This window comes from Pyrenophora tritici-repentis, chromosome 8 (genome assembly GCF_003171515.1).
Source record: "Pyrenophora tritici-repentis strain M4 chromosome 8, whole genome shotgun sequence".
Taxonomy (NCBI): domain Eukaryota; kingdom Fungi; phylum Ascomycota; class Dothideomycetes; order Pleosporales; family Pleosporaceae; genus Pyrenophora; species Pyrenophora tritici-repentis.
Genome location: NC_089397.1, coordinates 603,250 through 623,870, shown reverse-complemented (window position 1 = coordinate 623,870; position 20,621 = coordinate 603,250). Strand labels below are relative to the sequence as shown.

Here is a 20,621-nt window from a genome sequence, read left to right as displayed (position 1 = left end):
TCTCTGCTTCTCTTCAATGAACATAAAATTTCCTTATTTCCTCTTTTCCAAAAACTACACAGCGATTTTTATGGGCTGCTGTCCTGAAAGGACGATACCCCTACCACATGTTTTTCCTGCTGCTGTTGTTCTCCAAAACCGCGACATCGCTGTCCGATGTTTGTATATGGGTGCAGAACCCCTAAAAATGGCGTTCGCTGGTTCGCACATTTGAACCATATTCACCTACTCCTTCTCTTCTCCTGCTCATTCCATATACGCCTCTCTCTTTCAAATGGCCAATACAGAGTCATGTCCTGCTCGCTGAAAAAAAAGCCAGGCTACATGAAATGTCTGTCTTCTCCAGACGTTTCAAAACTATACATCCCTAGTCTATGTCGTCCGTTCCTCGATTAAAAAAACTGCGCACCAATTGTATGAGTTTACCAAAATTCTAGTATTTCTGACCCTTCTAAAAACGCTGTTGACATCCTTCTTATGTTGAAACGCTACCGCATTGAAGTACATGTGCTAGACCGTGCGGCTAGTCTCGCTGTATACAAAAGCCTCTAACTGACTTTTCTCCTTGTCTTCCTTCTTATACAAAAATTGGTTCTGTTTACCTAAAAGTTGATTGGGAACAGAACGATGAGAAGTTTCTTTCTCAAGATTGGACTTACATCCCTCAGATGTGATCTGGCTTTCCCAAACCTTGGAAACAACTAGTAGCTAGATATGGTAGCTCTTTTCCAAAATTGCATTTTGAACGAGTTGATGTGTCCGTCTCTGTTCTTTTCCAAAACCTTGCAAAGTTCTGTATTGATTGAAAATTACCACCTGAGGACCTATGGTCTGCTCTTCTCTCAAAGATGATCATGGCCAACGCGATGTGCGTCTCTGCTTTTCTTTGAAACTCTACAAATTTTTGCGTTGAAAAAAATTAACATCTAGGAGACAAATGTTGTGCTCTTCTCTAAAACAACATAAGGGACGGGACATGTGCGTCTCTGCTCTTCTCTCAAGCTTTACACATTTCTGAATCTACTAAAATCATTATACAAGTCGCGACATGTTCTGTTCTTCTCTAAAGTACGCACATATGGAGTACATGTGTTCTTTAGTTCTTCTCTGAAAATACGTAGCCGCCAAAGCTATTGTGGTAGAGGGATAGCCTCAATAGTCAGAAGAGAGGCTGCCGACCCGCAATCGGTAGAGAGTAGAGAACAAGAAGGTATCCGAACAATAAACGGTAGTATTAAGAAATGGTGTACGATAAGATGATCCGATGATGTCGAGCTTCTCCGCGCGGAGTCGCCCTAAAATACTCAACCCTAGCGCCGATTACCTAACGCCGAACACGTGACAAGCTACTACACCACACTATGTCTCCGTCTCCGCTCTTTCCAAAAAGTTCCACCTCTTTCGGATGTTTGGGACTAGCGTACAGAGAGTCTATATAAGATCTCGCTCTCCCTCCTGCACTTCTTCCTCTACCGTTCCAAATATTTCTTTCCTATTGAAACTAAAATATACCACGTCAGCCGTGCATGAGCGGTGTTTCTCCAAAACTGCGAAATAAAATTACGAATACGTTTGTCTCTTTTATTCTTGAAAAACCACAAGCTGGAAGTCATAAGTTGGGCTAGGTTTCTGCGCCTTTCCTAAGAGAAAAACTAAGAGCATCTAAATTGTTCTGTTAACACGACACTACGATATGCGACTAAAACAAATACGAACAGACAGTTGATATGCTGGTTACTCATTTCTAAAATTGCCATCTCAACCAGATATGTGTTCCTCTGTTTTTCTAAAATTTGTCGTAAATAATTGAGATTTGGTCACATGTGCCGTCGTGCCTTTGCAAAATTAATAGCCAGATGGCTGCACGTATTCTTCTGCTCTTCCCAAATTATTGTAGTGCCTTTCCACCGGAGCACACATATAAATGCCACCATCTGCCTTCTTCTTCTTTTCCTATTACCAACCCACCCAAAAACTTATGTTTATCAAAAAAGTATTTCTGGGAGCTTATTTTCTGCTTTTTGCGAAAGCTCGGAAAGACTAACCCGTATGTTCCTGTCTTCTCTTTTTCTAAAATCTCTGTAGCCGTCCTCGTGTTGCCTCCTGCCTTCTTAAAACTTTGCCACGTAGTCTGGATGGGTGAAGACTTCTTTCTCATCTCGCTATCATCCCTTTATTCGAAATTCCGATGGCTGGCACTACGGACGCTGGAAAGTCTAAAATGAGACTCGATTGCGATCATGCCGCCGGACGCTCGGCCTGAGAAACAAAACATGTAAGATCTTCCGCGCCTGTCTACAGACTGTGCTTTTACCCCCCTCTTCTAAAACTCATTTTACAAAAATAACATCAAGGCTCAATACATGGGTTGCCTCTGAGAAATTTACATGGTGTGTCTGCCTTTTCTCTTTCTGAAAACTACTGGTGCTAAAAGTTTGCGGTTGGCATTCGAGTGAAAAATCATGCACGGTATGTTACATGTGCAGCAGAACTGCGCCCCGAAGACTTATGCATGGGCTGCGCTTGTGAAAAATGTTCCTATCTTTCCTCAAAATAACCGAAACTCTAGGTATTATGGATGATGTGTGGCCGAGGTATCGCTCACGGATTATAGCGAGAAGACATGATATGTCTAAACAAAAGTGAGGGCGATGGCGAGATCAGTGAACTGGCTAGAGGAAATATGGAATGCCATCGCTGTTCAGTTTTTCTCCCCCTTCTTTCTTCCTGAGCAAAGCTTCCTTTTACTTGCTAAAACTTAAGCAAAGTGGATAAAGTGGGATGTGGTGTTGTCAGTTCTAAAAAGAAAACTTGCCCTGGCTGTATGTCGAGGGCGCTCGAGATTGCCGTTAAGACTGTTAAGTCCCTAAATCATCTTTCGTCTGTAGGACCCAAAATACTTCCCTCCTTTCTCACTCTTCTATATGCCCGAAACCCTACCTTACTGCTTAATCTACCAGTATAGTGCATCCAGGATGTGCTGTTGCTTAAAACTCGCGAATGCAGTTAGGATGTCTTAGGGTGGTTGGAGTAGATATCCGGTATACTACCTGAAAATTAACTTGCTGTAAATACTCTTCCCGCCTTCTCTTTTTACTGGAAGTTCCACCCTGCTATCAAAACTGTAAACAAGTGGGTGAAGAGAAATGTGGAAGAAGTTGGTTGATTGATAGAGTCTATCGTAGAGAGCGAATATATATCCTCTTGTTACATAATCAGTGATAAAACGCGCTACTCCTAAGTAGGTGCAGATGCTAACAAAAACTACTGTTCTCAGGGACCTTATTTTATGTCCTTACTTGAAATACATGAAGGACATTATGGATGTTTGGAGGAGGCTGGACTTCTTAAATCAAATATGGATGTTCCCCTTCTAATCAAAATTTCCTTTTCCTGCTTCTGATGTTTGTGAAAAGTGGGAATATATACCTAGTACGGAGAACTTCTTCCACCGCAACCCCCCTTGCCTTACAGCACTGACTGAAATTCTGTTATTACTAAAACCGGCAGATAGAGGAGGTCATGGATCCGGCTCTTTCCAAAATTATTACGGGCCGACAACATATCTAGGAGACGCAGATGGTACCTAGTTATTGCTTCCCTTATTCCTTTACCAAAGAAAACACAATTTTCAATAATTATACGAAGTGCTGGTCACTGGTTTCTATATAAACCTGTTCTGCCCACTTTACCCTACACTCTCTACCTAAAGAACGGGAAACTGCAAAAACCAACCCTGTTCCTGCTTAATTCTTGGTGGAGGCGCGAAGATTTTCGTCTACAGTCACTATGGCTTCTGATTTAATGACGGTAGCATATCAAATTTTAGCTTGTTTCTTGCGAAAAGGAGAGCGTTTTCGATGTTTGAGTAAACGGTTGGAGCACAAGACATTGGCATAAGCTCCTGTACCTTTGAATTTTGCGAAGGCAATGTTTTCGATCTTTGTATTATAGTAGCAGGATAGGTGATTGTAGGCTTGGTATCCACGTCTCAAGGTACTGCCTATCACCAAATAAGCTGATACCAGTGGACGTCTACACATGAAAGCCTTTTCTATTGCATTTGTACAGATGAATAGAATCATGTACTCTTTTTCCGGTATATTTAGGTCAAAAAGATAGTGGGAGAAGTCTGGGAACGGCCATTCCATGTTGTTGTTGCGGCTACTTTTGTTTCAAATTTCGGGAGTTCAGCATCGACAGAAAAGCTTTGAATTTTAAAATTTTCTAGATTAAGCACCAGCACTGACACAGCGAGAAGCATACGCTTTGTACAATGAAGTTTAAAACAGAGAAGAACAAGGGAAGTCTGATATGATTTTTTTAACTCTTAGAAAGTCGGCATATATAGCGTAGTCTTGGTCAAACTTTTGACTTGGGAAGTTTCGATACAAGGGACTAGAAGGAAAGGAAAGTTTAAGATAGTAGAGTTTATATACTACTCCCGTCAAGCTTTTCTGTAGAGAGATGAAGAAGAAGCAGAGAGCATGATCTAGAAGTATCGTCTTTTCGTGGACTCCCAGCAAGGGAAGAACATCGGGACTTTTTGTAGCCTTTTTTAATACGTAGCGTTATACAAAGGTGTGTCGAGTTTCTATCCCTATTTAGAGATTTCAAAGGCTGTAAGTCTTTCTCATAGTGGAAGAGACAGAAGAACCGAAAGTAGAGAATAAATGTTACAGATTTAGTATTCAACGGCAGAAAAGACGGAAAGCATATATCCGAAGTGTTGGTAGGCCTTGTACGATCGTACGGGTGAATAACAACAACGAGGTTCTTCTGGTGACTGGTATTGGTATTGATTGTCTACGAACATAGCTGCTACGAAGGTACACCTCAGCTCTGCGCAAGGTGGGCCGAAGTCGGGCCGAAGTGTCAAGCAGCCGACGTCTCTACCGATACTCACGATCCGACACGAAGCGTTAATTATAGGCCTCTTAGAAAAGTGCAGACATTCGGTTATCTCGAAAGTCCTTTGGCTACTTAAGGCTTAGCAGATATTTAGTTGCGGTCGTAAATATTTGGAAATACTAGGAAAAAAATGAAAGAAATAGAAGGAAAGAGTAGAATAGTATTGTGGTTTTCGAAATACCTTGAGCCGCCTGGATCTGGTTAGCTTGGTGCCCAAGAACATCAACTCCCATAGTAATTTGTTAGTAAATTAATGCAGCAGCCGTTTCCCACCTCCAGAAGCCCATGAAGCTAGTCCTGTACTCTAAATCGTTCGTGTATAGCGTTTTGTTTGTGTGGAGCTTGTTGCGAGCTCAATCTAGCTGCTGTTGGGATGCCGCCCAAGCGCCAGCGTAAGCCGAAGCAGCCATTCGATCAAGGCGTTAACCCGTCCTCCCAGAAGCGTAGAGCGCCAGCAACTAGACAAAATCCTACCCATTTAACGCCTAAACGTGTCCGCCGTGAGGCGCTGCCGTCGCCTCCAGCGACTGCCCCGCCGCGCCGTCAAAGCCCGTTGTCCGAGCCTGAGCTGCAAGCCACCCAAACAGCTGCCTCCGCGCAAGCTGAAGATATCGTTGGCGAGGATGAGGATACTTTCGAGGATGGAGATGGCGATCCGCTGCCTGAGGATGAGGATGAGATCGCTGCTAAGGGCGCTGCCGGTAGTGTTGAGGATGAGGGAGAGCCAGCGTACCGACGTCAAGAAGGCACTCCATGGCTGCCTCGCTCATCGCAAGCGCTAGAGGATGAGGTTAATCCTGTACTGCGCGTTAGGTGGAGGGCTTGCCTTGGTGGTGATATGGAGAAACACTTTATTCCTGAAGCTGCCGATAGCGAGCACGGCGTACGGCTGTACTCGCTGCATTTCGACGACCTATGGCAGTGGGTAGATGACGTTGTTGCAGAATTACGGCCAAAAAGAGCGAAGATCTCATCTGTTTGCACTGTTGTTTACCCAGCTAAGCAGGCCAAACGCGAGCGCGCGATAAAGCGATTGCGGCGAGGTGTTGATGCAACGTGGAATAGCTTTCAGCGCCTTGTTGTAGAGGTTGATAACTATGTCAGCGAGCCAGTAAACGTCGATTTCGAGCTCATCTTGGCTGAAATTCCAGGGGAGCAGCAGCCGTTGCCAACGGTTGTCGACGGTCCTCGTCGACGCACCGCAACGGTGATTCAAGAGGAGGGGCTTGCTGGTGTAATAGCAGCTGAACAAGCAGGTAGCGGGCATGCTATTGCTATCCGGGATAGATGGCGCTGTACAGATACCCATTGCGAGAACTATCCTTATTGCTGCTGGATGGCGCCAACAGCGAGGCAGCCAGCGCGCTTCGAAGATCACCTCTTTGTCAACGGCAACATTATCTCCATGTGGGCAAGAGCAATTACAGCGAGAAGGGCAACGTACGATGAGCCATCTGATGATGTACGGCTTGCAATTTTGAGAGCAAAGGACCTGCGGGTGCATGAGAAAACGCGCAAGTTGCGGGCGGCTGGAGATGGCGACGATGATATCAAAAGCTTAACAAAACTGCTCATCGTTGGACAGCTTGAGCGGATGAACAGGCAACCTCAACAGGAGTCTAACTTGCAGGCAGCTGCACCAACGATAACAAGAGCTGAGGTATCTAGTGCATCTCAGTGGGCGCCTATCCGATATGATCATGAGCAGGAGATTAACGAGCATACTAGTAATTTCTTTAACTACCTTAAGTTAAAATTTCCTACAGTTGGAGAGGACATTAACGAGCTTTATAAGACTCTTGTTATTGACGGAGCTATGGATATCAACCTCTTGATGCAGCCATCTGGTGATATCTTGAAGTTGTGGACGCAGCATTTCAAGCAGCCTCCTGGCTGGTTTTTCACGCTACAAAACACTGCAAAAGAATGGCAAGCTGGGTACCAGGGTCTCACAGATCGTAACTGGAGACGAGTCGAACGTTGTAAGAAAAGAGAAGAGATTGCGCGCAAGAAATTGGTGGTTGAACCGTCTAGCAGTGTTGTGTAGGATGATGGCGAGAATGCTTGAAGCTTAGTGGCCTGAGCGTTTTTGGTGACAGCGGCCCGTGCCCGCTATAAGTTAGTGTTGAGGTTTTTCAGGCGTTTCAAATGCGCTGCAACAATAGTCTATTTGGATAGCCCTATGTACAACACTACAACGTTATGCGATTATAACAGGTTAACTTCCTAAGATAGTTCTATATGTATAGAAATAGCTCTTATTTTTTTAGAATTATTAAATCGCTTTTGTGGGTTGCGCATTAAGGTGTAATCGTTCGCATTTGTATGGTATCATCTACCTATAGAAACGTACTGTGGCATCCATTTAAAAGCACAATTAATAGGGATAGCCACACCTATGGAACCAGCTTCTGCAGTTAATATTACAGCACACCAGCTGCGCTGCATACTCAAGAAAGACCCCAAAGTCAATGAAGTTCTCCGCTTGCGCTGAATTCCTTTTCATCCACCCCTTGAGCTGCTTAAAGCTCTTCTCGATGGGGTTGAAATCTGGTGAGTATGGCGGCAGATACTCAAGGAGTACTCCAGCACTTTGGCAAAGCACCCGTACACGCTCTGATCGATGGATGGAGGCGTTATCAAGCACGATTACTGAGGCTGGCCCTGGGTGAGGATTGCAGAACGGCAGCACTTGAAACTCTAAGAAGTCTTCTAGGATCTCAGATGTAATCGCGCCTTGAAAGATCTTATAGCTTATGTAGCCATCTATCGTCATGGCTGGCAGCAGCGACCACCGTTCTGATCGCCTGAAGCTGTGTGATAGCTCCACCGGCTCCCCGATTGGAGACCAGCCATACTTGCGGTCGCCCGTACGCTCATTGCAGGCGCTCTCGTCCAACGCAACGATCTGCTCCGCCTTATAGTGTTGCGCCATCCTGGCAAGATAGAGGCGGCGGAGTGGCTCACTCTGCTCCTTTGCCCGCTTTGTTGCAAGCTTGCGAGACCATCTCATCTTCTCTAGCTCTCGGTAAACGCTCGCAAGGCTTATCCTAACGTCGTACTCGTCGTACAAGAAGTCCCTCATCTCATCCATGTATGCGCCCGGTGAGCCATTGAGGTATGCCTGAAGGCCTTCGCGCTGAGCTTGCCGGAGTATAGATGGCCGCCCAAGTCGAACGCAGCGCGGCGGATAAGGCACGCCCCAAAACTCTAAGCTCAACCTCAGCTTTGCTACTGTGTTACGGCTCGCACCTGTAGCTCTAGAGATGGCTCGATCACTTTCGCAGGCAGCAATTCGGTCGAGGATAGCCTGGAGAACAGCGGGCTGCAAGCGGTGGCCGGTGCCTGGCATCGCGATGAGATGGGCTCGAGAAAATTGCAACACCAAAAACGCGAGTCAGTAGAGGCGATCGCAGCAAACAATGAACTTCAAATACGTTGTGGGTGTTAGAAAGCGTGGCTGCATCGATTTACTAACAAATTACTATAGGAGTTGATGTTCTTGGCCACCAAGCCAACCAGATCCAGGTGGCTCAAGGTATTTCGAGAAACACCCATAAAGGTATTGTGCAGCAAGAGAACATTTGCGGGAGGAAGGATTAATTTTATTTAGTAGATTTCGTAAGCCCGAAAAGAAAAAACGGACATGCCCCTTCCGTTCGCAAATTTTTATCCCCGGAGCTGAAAGACATTACAAGTAGGTGGCGTATATTTTGGATACATACAGAGAAGTCAACAAACAAAACAACCAACATTTGAGGCGTAGATGTTGATTGACTGGCTCATTTCTTAGGGCTACAGTTTGTTTGTTTGAGTTGATGAGACTGAAGAGCCAATTTTTGGTTGGTTGATTGATTGAATATTGATAGACTTAAGGTTCTGAAGGGACGTTTCTATGACAATTCTGCAGGCGGCTCTTCCCACGTTCCTATCGCAAACTCTTCCGTGAGCTCCTCATCAGTATGCTTTGCTGCTGTTGTCGTGCTTGGTGTTGTAAAACCTGCACGAGTCCACCGTTGCAAGCACACCAAAGCAGCCAGTAACTGCGCGCCAATTTTCCGCCTTTGTGGCTCAATTATATCGCCAGTTCCCGCAAAAACGCGCTCACAATCAGAGCTGGAGGTGGGTATAGTCAACACGTCGATCGCCAATCGTGAAAGATGTGGATACTTCGGCTTCAACGATAACCAGTACTGTACAGCTGTTGGACCCTCCTTGTGTTGATCAGACGTCCACATAGGCTCTTTTAACCAGCTATCGTACTCATCCTCCACCTCCAATGTATGCTCGCCGTCCTCATCTAGTATAGCGTCGATAGCGTCGTCAAAGCTGCTCATGGTAGGTTTTGGCGCAGGGGTTGGTGTTGTGGCAGCAGCGGCAGGCTTGTAGGCAGCCCAAACCCGCAGAAACTTCGCGTGCGCGGTGCTCAATTGTGTAGGTTTGTCGCGCCAGAAGCGCTTAGAGTATGTTTTATATCGTGGATGTAGTGCCGTAGCTGCGTAGTAAATGGGACTTTGGAGGATCTTAGTAAAGTAATTGCTCGCTTTTCGCCTCGCGGCTCGCAGGTTGATCGGGATGTGATCTTCGGGCGCCTCAGATGGCTCGTGGTTGACCGATTCGTATGGCCGAAGGCGTGCATCCAGCTCAGTTATCACACTCTCAAATACTGGGATGACCTCGTAGAGTGCGCCAAAACGGCCACACTTGCCGCGGCCTTGGAGGCGATCTGTAGCAAACTTGAGCGGCTGCAGTATCGCCATGTACTCAGTAATCACCGCCCAGTCAGCCGCCGTAAGGCCGTCTGACCTCATCCACCGCGGCACATCAGGCAGCTTGTTTCCTCTAATAGCTGCCTGTTCGTCAGCCTGTTCAGTCTCGCGAATGTGGTACGTGGCGTATGCGTTGATAGCTTGTTGGAGCTGAACTCCGCGCTTAAAGCAGTCGTAATAGCTGTTCCAACGTGTAACACACGGCTTAATTGGCTCGCGAGTGCCGCCGCTGGCGCCTGTGGGCATGCTGTTAACTGCCTCGCGTTGGCAATCTTCAAAAATACTCCACTGCTTCGGCGTGTTGATGTAGTTGATAATATCAAGATACACGCCAAGCGGTCCTTCTTTCCGCCACTCCTTCATGTAAAAATCCTCCATCTTTGTGTTCTCCAGGGCGTTGTTATACGCGTCAGCATCCCTCCCGAACATAATCGTTTGGCCAACAAGGTTAAGTATGTGGCAAGCGCAGCGGAGGCGGCGATCGGAGGCAGAAAAGTGGTACATCGCGGCGAGTTTGTTAACAGCGGTGTCGTTATTGTAAGCGTTATCGAGCACAAAGTAGCCGAGTTTGCTGCGATTAATGCTGAAGGATTGCAGGATTTTGGTTACAGCGTCAGCTATCGCCTCACCAGTGTGGGCACCCACCAGCTGCGGCAGCGCGATGGGTAGGTCAACTATCGCGCCCTTACTGTTGGCGTAGTGAGCAACTACAGAAAAGAAGCCACGTTTGCCGCCTTTTGTCGTCCACCCATCGAAGCTTATATGTACCTTGCTCTCGGCTTCAGCCAACGCGCGCACCACCTGAGGCCGTAGCCAACTGTACAACCTCATCACGAACGCTGACACGCTGTTATGAGACCTCCATAACGCCGCCTCTGCCTCAGGATTAGCAAGCCTGATCATCTTGCGAAAAGCCGGCGTCTCAAACTCGCGGAGTGGTCTGTTGTTGTCGACCAGCCAGAGCGCAGCTGCCTGCCGAAATTCTTGTACGTCGAAGTTTCCTATAGTCTTGTACGCCTCTAGACTAAATTTGACACCGCTTAGAGCTGCCTGACGAAGTGATTGTTGTCCATGTTTGCGGAGAGGTTTGCTTAGGATTGGACCATCTTTGCTGAGCCGATGACCAGGTTTATCAAGCTGGAGGTGCCCGTTGGCGGCAGTGGTTGACTTCGTTACTCGGTGTACACCATTAGGTAGCTTATGAATATGACAGTACTTGCACACAAAGTACAACTCATCTGGGTGGTGAGTACCCTCCTTCCAGACACGCCAGCCGTGTTGAAAAATCCAGCTTGCCTTGCCTCGTGGAGTGCTCAGCGGCGCGACAAACCCCTTTAATCGCGACCAATCGACGCCCTCAAAGTCGCGAAAATCGACGCTCACAGCGCTATCCTCCTCCACCGAAGCCTCAGTGGCAGCGCTAGAGAAAGCTAAAGGCTGTACAATAGAGTCCTCTGGCTTATCAAACATTAACTGCGACTCCCAGGCTGGCTCATCAGTGAGCCGAGAGGCTTGTGAGGCAGCCAAAATAGGCAGTGGTGATGCCCGCCGAGGGCGCTCCTCGGGTTGTTGTACAGGCTTACATGGCGGTTCAATAGCCCGTGTGGGCGGCTCGATAACTTGTGTAGGCGGCTCTGTAGGCGGATCCGGCGTACTTTCTGGCAGCTCTATCGGCTGGGTTGGCTGGCTGCCGTCACCCAACAGCGCTTTGAGCGTAGGTTTGCGCGTACGTTGTGCTCGCTTGAAGGGAGTATCAGCTTCTTCGGCAGCCTCGGGCTTGCGTTTTGCTGGTATAGAGGGCATGGATAAGGCTAAAAGTAAGCCGGAGCCGCGAGAAAGTAAGGTGTTGTTAAATGTTATAAGCCTGATGTCAGTAGCACTAGGAATAGAACATGTGTGAATCGTGTTGTGTATTGTGCTACAGGAATTGAGATCTATGTCTCTGCCAGCTAGCGTTGTGGGCGCTAAGCCTCGTACGTACTAGCCTGGAGTGAGTGAGAGATGGGATGGAACCTAGGTCATATAACTTACACGCGAGTAGGCTTAGTAAGCAAGATCCAACACTAAGAATTCGTCGTTGAGCAGCTATCCCAGAGGCCTCACCTAGGTATCCCCCTCCCTCGCTTACTATCAAACAACACCAATCCTATCAACATTTTGTTCTCAAGATTGGTTGATTGATTGACAGAAATACAGTGGCTAACTGTTGGTTAGTTGGTTGGCTCCGAATCAAACAAATCAAACAACAATATTGATGAGATATTGATTACTGACAACCTTGGATACATAAGATTTCGGTATGGACAAAGAAAGGAGAAGGAGAAAGCCTTGGGTTTTATACGCGGTTAGAAGAGAAAGAGGCAGAGATCATTCCTTGAAAACCCTGCTGTTTTAAGACTCCCAGACACAAACAGACATACGACTTTCCCTAGTGATTGTTGTCCGCAAAGCTGGAAAGCCATAATCTACATGGTGGAGAATTTTAGTCGCATAGGATTCCGATACTTGGAAGAGAAGACGTAGAAGTAAAGGCGGAACATCGTAGAGTTTGTACCACCAACAAGACGCAAGTTCAGACAGCATCTTCGTTCTTCAGCACACATTTTCAGACACCTAGAAACCAGCCGGCATGGTACACTCCGTACGTGTTCTCAACAGTCAACACACCCAGACATTCTTACGACCAATGACCTTTTCGACACACAGGATGTCAATTCAGGAAAGAATAAAGAAGGTGAGAAGGGAAACAGAAGAGGGTAGAACAGAGTTTATATACAGCCTTGAGGCTAGTTTAAATATAGTAAGAGTGAGAGGAAACGCCTAGGACACATATTTGGTCCAGCTCGGAATTTGCAAAGTGCGTAAAAGGAATTAAAAACAAATAAACCGCTCACTCTCCGTTCTTTTGTTTTCAAAGGGAGAGAAGACATAGAAAACATGTTTGTACTTTGATTTTTAAGTTGAGCCGGAAGGTAGTTAGAAGGCCTGGAAACAAGGCAGAGTAATCTGACATACTGGTAGTTTTTCAGAAACATTTGTTGTATTCCATGCATTTTAAGTAAGAGACAAAAAGGCAGGAACATTATCAGTAAGAAGATCTTTTTTGATGCCAGGGAAAAGAAGACATAATAGGTAGTAACGCTTATCAATTTTAGTTCTAAGCTCAGCTCTGAAGTAATTGATGGCTAGAAGCCAGGTAGAGGGTGGAAACATGACCAGATGAACGAAATATTTTAGGTACAGGGAGGAGAAAAGACATGCTCTGGAATAAGAGACTTTTTAATCTTAGGTGTAAGCATACGATAGTCGTATCGGAGAATTTTGGAATAGGAACCACATGGTTTCCAGAGACATACTACGTGAGGCGGCGCACTTCAAGCTCAGAGAGAAAGGCAGAAACAAGTCCGGTAATATGAAATCTTTCAATCTGGAAAAGAGGAAACCCCATTCGCCAGATGTATCCCTTTTTTTAATTTCAGGTATACAAAAAGGTAGAGAAGGAAGATAGAAGATAGGTAAGAAAAGAAGAGTTAATATAGACCTCCGAGGCCCCAGAAACATATACCTTGTCTGTACGCATTTCCAGCAAGGCCACAGAGAGGAAAACATGTAGGTGACGTGCAAGTCTTTGGGTGCCGACAGGCCGAAACGTAGCTAGGAAGAGGGATTTTTCATAGCTGTTTTAGATACTCAGATTTTGTGGGAAGAAAGATAGAATGCGAGAAAGAGGCAGAAACAGGTAAGTTTACATATGCCACCGATTTTCCAGAAACATGTCTCTGTAGAGCCGATCTTTTTGAACAACCCACAAAGGCGAGAACATTACTAAGGTAGGCAACACTTTCGGTGCAGACAGAGCGACAGCATAATGTCATTCGCGTCACAGTTTTAAAAGATTTCTAGGTAAATCGAAAACGAGGGAAGAGAAGATAGAAACGAGTAGTTTATGTGAGCCGCTGATTTTCCAGAAACATGATTCATGGATTCGTATATTTTGGGCGAAACCACAGAGACAGAAGCATTTCCGCATATAGCTAGGTTTTAAGAACTGCCACAGAGGCAGAGTCATGTATGGCAGAAGTGTAGATTTCAAGTAGTGCCACAGAGGCGGAAACATTCAACTTTTGACTTGTAGTTTTAGGCGCCGAGAAAGCGACCATGCGAAACTTGCAGGGCCATTTTAGAATGATTTAGGTACTCGTATGATTAGAAAAAAAATAGAGAAGAGGAAAAAGAGGGAACAGGTACGTTAAATAAGCTTTCAAGTTTCTAGAGACATTAGTTTTTTCGTGGATTTGTTTGTAAGCACCGTGAAAGAGAGACATGAACATCAGTCTTTCTAATTTTGATCTTAAAGTGCCGAGATCCGCCAACATAGTTGCGAATTATAGGTAATTATTTTAGGTACTTAGACAGTAGGAAGAAAGATAGAAGAAGAAGAAGAAGAAGAAGAAGAAGAAGAAGAAGAAGAAGAAGAAGAAGAAGAAGAAGAAGAAGAAGAAGAAGAAGAAGAAGAAGAGAAAGAGTAAGAACAGTGAATTTTGTATGCTACTAAACTCTTAGAAACATAACACAGAGTGCGTTGACTTTTAAACACCCTACAGAGGCGGAAACATGTACGTCTTTTGTGCATCTTTTAAAATCAGAGAAGCCCACAACATGAGTTGCTAACACCCCGTCTTTTAGGCACCCCAGTAATTTTCAAAAGTAAAAGAGTAAGAAAGAAGAGAAACAGGAAGAGGCGCGATTTTTATACTCCCCGCTGTACACCCAGCAGCACATGGGTCGAAATTGTCACGAATTTTTAGGAAAGCAGCGACAGCAAAAACATGCATTTGACGTAACTGTTTTTAAGACGTTGAGAGCTGGACACACATGCTCTGGCATGTCTTCTATTTTGAATTTTCCGTCTCCGAGATCAAGAAATACAAGGTAAAGAGGAAGAAGAAGGGAGAAAGGGATAGTAATTTATATCCACAGCCCGAGTTGCGCAAGCATGGCAAGGGATTATCTTATTTGTAGAACAGCCCGAGGAACGCGGGAACATGTTGAGTGTATTTAAGTGTTTTTGGAAACCGAAAGCGAGACAGTCATGCTTCTTTTACGTTGGTGTGTTTAGATTTCCAAGTTTTTTTTTTAGAATAGAGAGATAAAGAAGAGAAGTAAGAGTAGAATCCAGTAGTTTATAAACACAGACCCCGGTACATGTGTCGGTTTGCAACTTGACCGGGTGCTAGGTGTAGAAAGGCGCAGCCGTCTCAGGACATAACATCTTCGCCCTTCATTTTAAGAAGAGCAAAGATGTGTTGAAAACCACAGAATAACCCTCAGCATATGTGTAGCCTGCATCCAAATTTTCATATCACCTCAAGACAGGAGAACCACAACATCATCTCGTCGAAATTATTTTTAGTACAATGACTCCTCAGCACACGGTAGTCAACATCCGGAACTTTTTGGTCCAACTTTTAGAAATACAAAGAATGATCTTTTGTAGAGCAGAAAAACCCCAAGAATAATTTTCTTGGAGGTTTAGGAAAGCGATGAAGACATATAACCGAATTTATTCGTATTTTTTTATAAACACCAGTAAGACGGCTTAGGAAGACATGGGCTTGTTTTCCGAGAATTTTAAATCTCAATGCGCCAGACATAATGTCTGGGAATATGTGTTTTGGTATACTAGGTTTGGAAAGGTAGTTGATAGAACTGTAAGGAAAGAAACTGCGCAAAAGGAGGGCTTATATATGCGTGCCAAGCACTTGCTGGGCGCTAGGACGGATCCAAGACGACGGAGGGTTCCGACACTCAAGTAATCGAAAAGAGAAATCGGAGCGGGTCATGATGAAGCTGCCATATCATAGTATGCGCAGTGCATATTTCATTCTTCTCGCTTCCAGCAAGCGTACGTTCATGCAACATCTCCCATATGCTTTTGAGATCAAGCACGCAATCTGCGTGGAAAAACGCCCTTTACTCCAATGCAGTTATATCATACAGGCTTCCGCTTCTAACCATCCAACACCCCACTTTCCTTTAAACTACGGAACAGCTCAGGTTCTAGGAACTTGCTGATGGTAACATCCTCCGCGAGACCCTTCCTCCTGCGAGTCTTGAGGACAAAGTCGCGTGCCAACTGTTGTGCGGTTGCGGGTTCGAGCGGTCGGGTTGTCACCTCTTTATCGAGAGGGTCGCCGGGGACGATGGACCAACGATCAAAGACGAGGGAGAGGGAGACTTGGCCTTGTGTATGAATCTGCGAAAAGTTAGCTTCTGCTTCATGTAGCGACTAGAAGTGGGGGTTATACGTACCCTAAGATCGGTCTCGAAACCGAAGGAATCAATGACCGGAATAAGACCACGCACATTGTAAAGTGGTGTGCCTGCGATGGGACCGTCTTGCAGAACATGACCTCTCCTTCGTGCAAGCACAGTGTATAGACTACTCTTGGTGTCCGAAGGACCGACCATACTGCAAGAGTATACCGGCTCCATCAGCCTAGGACTCGCCATCAAGAAACTTGAATAGCAGGCTCGACGACTCGTGGGGATAATCTGACCACCTCCGCGGAAGATTGCTTCTGATGCCAGTTCGACATCTGTGATACGGAACTTGGTGTTGCGAATGGGCTCTTCGCAAAGCGGACCCTCTCGAGTAGCCCAGCTGAAACCCTGTCGAAGCGTATCTCGCACCGTTCTGAGGGTCTTGCCATCAACTTCCGCAGGAAGTGTGTCGTTTTGTAGGATATTCGGGCCCATATCGTCCGGTCCAAATGCCCAGATGTTGCGCGATGCGAGCATATCATATCCGTAGTTCTCTTCGAAGAACTTGGCCACTACACGCACAGGGTCTTTGATGTTCACCTTGCCAGCCTCGATATCTTCTGCAATTCCAGGATCTAGCGGCTCCGCAATCATGGTGATCTTGTTCTTCTTGTTAGGCGTAAGAGCATAGCACTTGATGGCAGACATCTCAACGACAGTCTCGCAGAACCGGGTGACCGGGTCTGAAACCTTGATCTCCATGTCTGCGTATAACCGTCGGAGGTCATGCAGAACGCAGTCCATGTACAGCTCTCCAGTACCAAGAACAACGTGCTCTCCTGACTCCTCCACTTTAGTTGTGATGAGCGGGTATGACTTGTTGATCTTGCGAAGACCGTCAAGCATTTTGGGTAGTTCGGAGGGATTAATTGGCTCGACCGCGACTTTGAAGACGGATTCGAAAAAGTGTCGGATGGGTCGGAATATGTAGGCATCTTCGTCTTCTGGGAGCTTGGTAGCTACAATTGTCGCCGTCTTGACTATCGAGTTATCGACGCCGCCTAGGAGCACCCAGTTACCTGCCGGAACACCGCTAACGGGAATGTTATATCTCGACTGGGCTATCCATGTATCCGTTACAGTCGCAATAACCATGTCTTCCTCATCCTCAATCGTATAGCCTTCTCCTAGTACACGCACCGATTGGGGCGAAGTCGCTGTACCACTCAGTACTCGGCCTAGGGCAGTAAAGGACTTTGCGTCTGTTGCGTTGAAGAGCTTCGTTACATGCACAACCAATGGTCCGTTCTGATCGCACTTCTGCATCGCCTCTGCGGTCTTTGTATCCAAAGGTCCAGTGTAGTGTCTTTCCAGCAGTCGTTTCGCACCCTCTTCTGGTGATGGAATATGCTGTGTGATCATGTCTACGAATCCTAGGGAGGGTCCAAAATACTGTTGGCATACTAGACGCATTAGCTCCTTTGCGTCAGTCTTGTATTCAGAAGGCTTCAGTCGTATGCCCAAAGCCTCGAGCGTGTCCTTGAGCTCATCTGGACTCTGACTGAGAGTATGCGAGTAGATCTTGTAGACGGGCTCCAAAATCCAGTGTACAAAAGATCGTTGTGAGCCTTCCTCCTGACGCTTGCGACTGAACTTCCGGCTTCCTGGGTTGTAGAAAATGTCACCCCAGAGTCGCATAGCGAATTTCTCGATATCCAAGCCCTTCATCGGAACACCGAATCCTGGAAGCTTCGAGGGACCGGGATAGAAATCGGAGTACATCTTAGCGAATGACTGGATCGTAAAACACCATCGCATGCTGGAGCAGGCGAATGCGACGTTGCCTTTTTCAGGGCTTACTCGTCTGCTCTCGCCGCGGCCTGGAATAGTGTTCTCGATGACAGTGTTGACCTCCTCGATTACGTGCTTGATCTTGAAGTATGCGTCGCTGGGTGGTAGCTTTAGCTCCAGAATCAAGCGGTCCATCTTGTTCACTACGAGTGTGATGGGAAGATCTTCCAGCACCGCATGCTTGATAATCTGCTCTGTGTTGACCTGTACGCCCTCGACCACGTCCACAACGAGTACTACTCCGTCTACCAAGCGCAACGATGCCGCTACTTCATCCGCGAAGTTCACATGTCCGGGTGTGTCGAGGATATTGAAAAGATGCGACTTTAGCTTCGTGTTCTGGAGCACCAAGCTCATCGGGGCAGCCTTGATGGAAAGGCCTCGTTCGCGTTCGAGCACGTGTACGTCTGTGTAGCGCAGCTGTTCCTCCCGCTTCTTCCCCTTCTTGTAATCCAGACGATCCTGGATATCGTGCGTCTCCAAGACCAGCATGTCCATGAATGCCGTTTTTCCATGATGCAAATGTCCAGCAATGGCAATGTTCCGTATCTGGTCGGGAAAATTCATGAGATCGGTCAGAAGCTCCCTCGAGTGGTGTACGGGCGGCAGATCTGTCTCCTGGATTGTGAACTTCCTCTGGACTACTGGTGCAATAATGGGCTGCGCCAGCGATTGCATATCTTCCTCTTGTACCAGCACCTCGACATCATGACCGTATACGTCAGATGCGGAGGGGTAGTATTGCTTGTCCTCATGAAGGACTACAGCATTCGACGGCCCTTCATCTACCTCCATAAGCTGCTGGTCGTTGGCCTCGGCCTCGGCCTCTTCCTCATCGTCGAGGACATAGGCGTCGGCTGCCTCGCCGGTACTCTGGACATCTTCATCCGACTCTGCTTCGCCAATGAAGTTACCAAACCTGTCAAAAGTCAGTCGCGTAATATTTCAAAAGTGAAAGCGCATACGTACTCGTCGTAGAGGTCGTCCATGGTGGCGGTTATGGTGGGTTGTTTTCGGCGGTGATGCGCGTCGAGCTTGCAGCTATCGCAAAAGTTCAAAGCGCGGCGAAAAGGTTGGCTCCGCGGATTGGATTGCGGCCTAGCGTACCGTAGGCGGTGAAGGCAGCACCCACCATTCAATCCGGCTTAGCGTGCTGCAGGGACGTGCCGATCCTCAAGGGCTGGCAACTTTCCCAAAGGAAGAAAACGTGCATCTTTTGCCCGTTCTTCTCTCCTTGAACTACAAAACTGTGTTTTATTCCCTTGCCTTTCAATCCGCTTGTCCCACTACAGAGATACCCACCATGTCGTCCCTTCCGCCAGTGTACATCGTTTCGGCTGCCCGTACGCCCACGGGCATGTTTTTGGGGTATGTTTAGTCAAAGACGGATGAGGGGCAACGGCCAACTCACGCGACAATAGCTCCCTTTCGAGTCTGAGTGCTGTGCAGTTGGGCTCGCACGCCATCAAGGGTATGTTGAAGTTCGAAATGTTCAGGTATATGGTCGACTAATTGGCATCTAGCTGCCGTTGAGCGCGCTGGCATCAAGCCTACCGATGTTGAGGAGGTCTTTGTTGGCAACGTCCTCTCCGCAAAGTAGGTTTAGTCTCAACCCTCTCCAATCGTATACTGACTTGGACATCATAGCCTCGGCCAGAACCCCGCTCGCCAGTGTGCCATTGGTGCCGGACTTCCTGAATCCACCGTTGCGACCACCATCAACAAGGTGTGCGCCTCCTCCATCAAGGCCCTCATTGTTGGCGCCCAGACCATTATAACCGGCAATGCCGAAATTGTCGTGGCTGCCGGTACCGAGAGCATGTCCAACACCCCCCACTACCTCCCCAACCTTAGGACTGGTGCCAAGTTCGGAGACCAACCGCTGGTCGATGGTGTTCTGAAGGATGGGTTGACCGACGCATACAAGAAGGAGCACATGGGACTTCAGGGAGAGGAATGCGCAGATGACCATGGTTTCTCTCGTGAGGACCAGGACGAGTACTGCATTCGTTCATACAAGAAGGCCAATGCCGCGCAAGAGGCAGGCTGGTTCAAGGAGGAGATTGCCCCCATCGAGGTTCCAGTAGGACGCGGCAAGCCTCCTGTCGTTGTTGACAAGGACGACGAGCCTAAGAACGTGAGTATTTATTGTACTGCTCTTCCTACTGTCACTTACTGATCGCCCCCAGTTCAACGAATCCAAGACCCGCACATTGAAGCCTGTCTTCAAGCCCAAGGACGGTACCGTCACCGCCGCCAACGCTTCGCCGCTCTCCGACGGTGCTGCCGCTCTTGTCCTTGCATCTGAGGCAGCTGTTAAGAAGCATGGCCTCAAGCCCATTGCCAAGATCCTCGGTTGGGGTGACGCTGAGCAGAACCCCTCCAAGTTCACCACCGCTCCTGCGCTTGCCATGCCCAAGGCTCTCAAGCACGCCAATGTAGAGCTCTCCGCTGTCGATGCTTTCGAGATCAACGAGGCGTTCAGTGTCGTTGCGCTCGCCAATATGAAGATTCTTGGTATCCAAGAAGACAAGGTCAACCTCCACGGTGGCGCTGTTGCGCTGGGCCATGCGCTTGGTGCTTCCGGTGCCAGAATCACAACCACATTGCTCGGTGTACTAAAGGAGAAGAAGGGCAAGATTGGTTGTGCTGGAATTTGCAACGGTGGTGGAGGCGCGTCTGCCATTGTTGTTGAGTCGCTACAGTAGATACAAGGTCTTTGCGATGAACCGTAATGCTGGAATGAATCAACATTGTCCAAAACATCGTAGCGGCAAACCTATGTATTCATGCACAAACGTGAGAACCGGAGCATTTTGCTAGAGA

General features: G+C 47.2%; 5 protein-coding genes across 5 annotated transcripts; 2 read left to right on the top strand and 3 right to left on the bottom strand.

Moving 5' to 3' along the window:
* Positions 1-5,284: 5,284 nt before the first annotated feature.
* PtrM4_136820 (uncharacterized protein) lies at positions 5,285-6,958 on the top strand (the record flags this gene model as incomplete). The annotated part of the gene is made up of 2 exons (XM_066109315.1): positions 5,285-5,524; positions 5,603-6,958. The coding sequence occupies 2 exons, from the start codon at positions 5,285-5,287 to the stop codon at positions 6,956-6,958; spliced, it is 1,596 nt and encodes a 531-aa protein (XP_065960237.1).
* A 330-nt stretch (positions 6,959-7,288) lies between these two features.
* On the bottom strand, positions 7,289-8,263 carry PtrM4_136810 (DDE-3 multi-domain protein; the record flags this gene model as incomplete). Its single annotated transcript, XM_066109314.1, has 1 exon — positions 7,289-8,263. The coding sequence occupies one exon, from the start codon at positions 8,261-8,263 to the stop codon at positions 7,289-7,291; it is 975 nt and encodes a 324-aa protein (XP_065960236.1).
* A 541-nt stretch (positions 8,264-8,804) lies between these two features.
* PtrM4_136800 (Dimer-Tnp-hAT multi-domain protein) lies at positions 8,805-11,483 on the bottom strand (the record flags this gene model as incomplete). The annotated part of the gene is made up of 1 exon (XM_066109313.1): positions 8,805-11,483. One exon carries the CDS (start codon positions 11,481-11,483, stop codon positions 8,805-8,807), a length of 2,679 nt encoding a protein of 892 aa, XP_065960235.1.
* Positions 11,484-15,690: 4,207 nt separating this feature from the next.
* PtrM4_136790 (FusA, Translation elongation factors (GTPase)) lies at positions 15,691-18,784 on the bottom strand (the record flags this gene model as incomplete). Its single annotated transcript, XM_001938256.2, has 3 exons — positions 15,691-15,936; positions 15,993-18,714; positions 18,765-18,784. 3 exons carry the CDS (start codon positions 18,782-18,784, stop codon positions 15,691-15,693), a joined length of 2,988 nt encoding a protein of 995 aa, XP_001938291.1.
* A 314-nt stretch (positions 18,785-19,098) lies between these two features.
* PtrM4_136780 (PaaJ, Acetyl-CoA acetyltransferase) lies at positions 19,099-20,503 on the top strand (the record flags this gene model as incomplete). The annotated part of the gene is made up of 5 exons (XM_001938257.2): positions 19,099-19,163; positions 19,217-19,266; positions 19,319-19,391; positions 19,443-19,932; positions 19,985-20,503. 5 exons carry the CDS (start codon positions 19,099-19,101, stop codon positions 20,501-20,503), a joined length of 1,197 nt encoding a protein of 398 aa, XP_001938292.1.
* Positions 20,504-20,621: the final 118 nt, after the last annotated feature.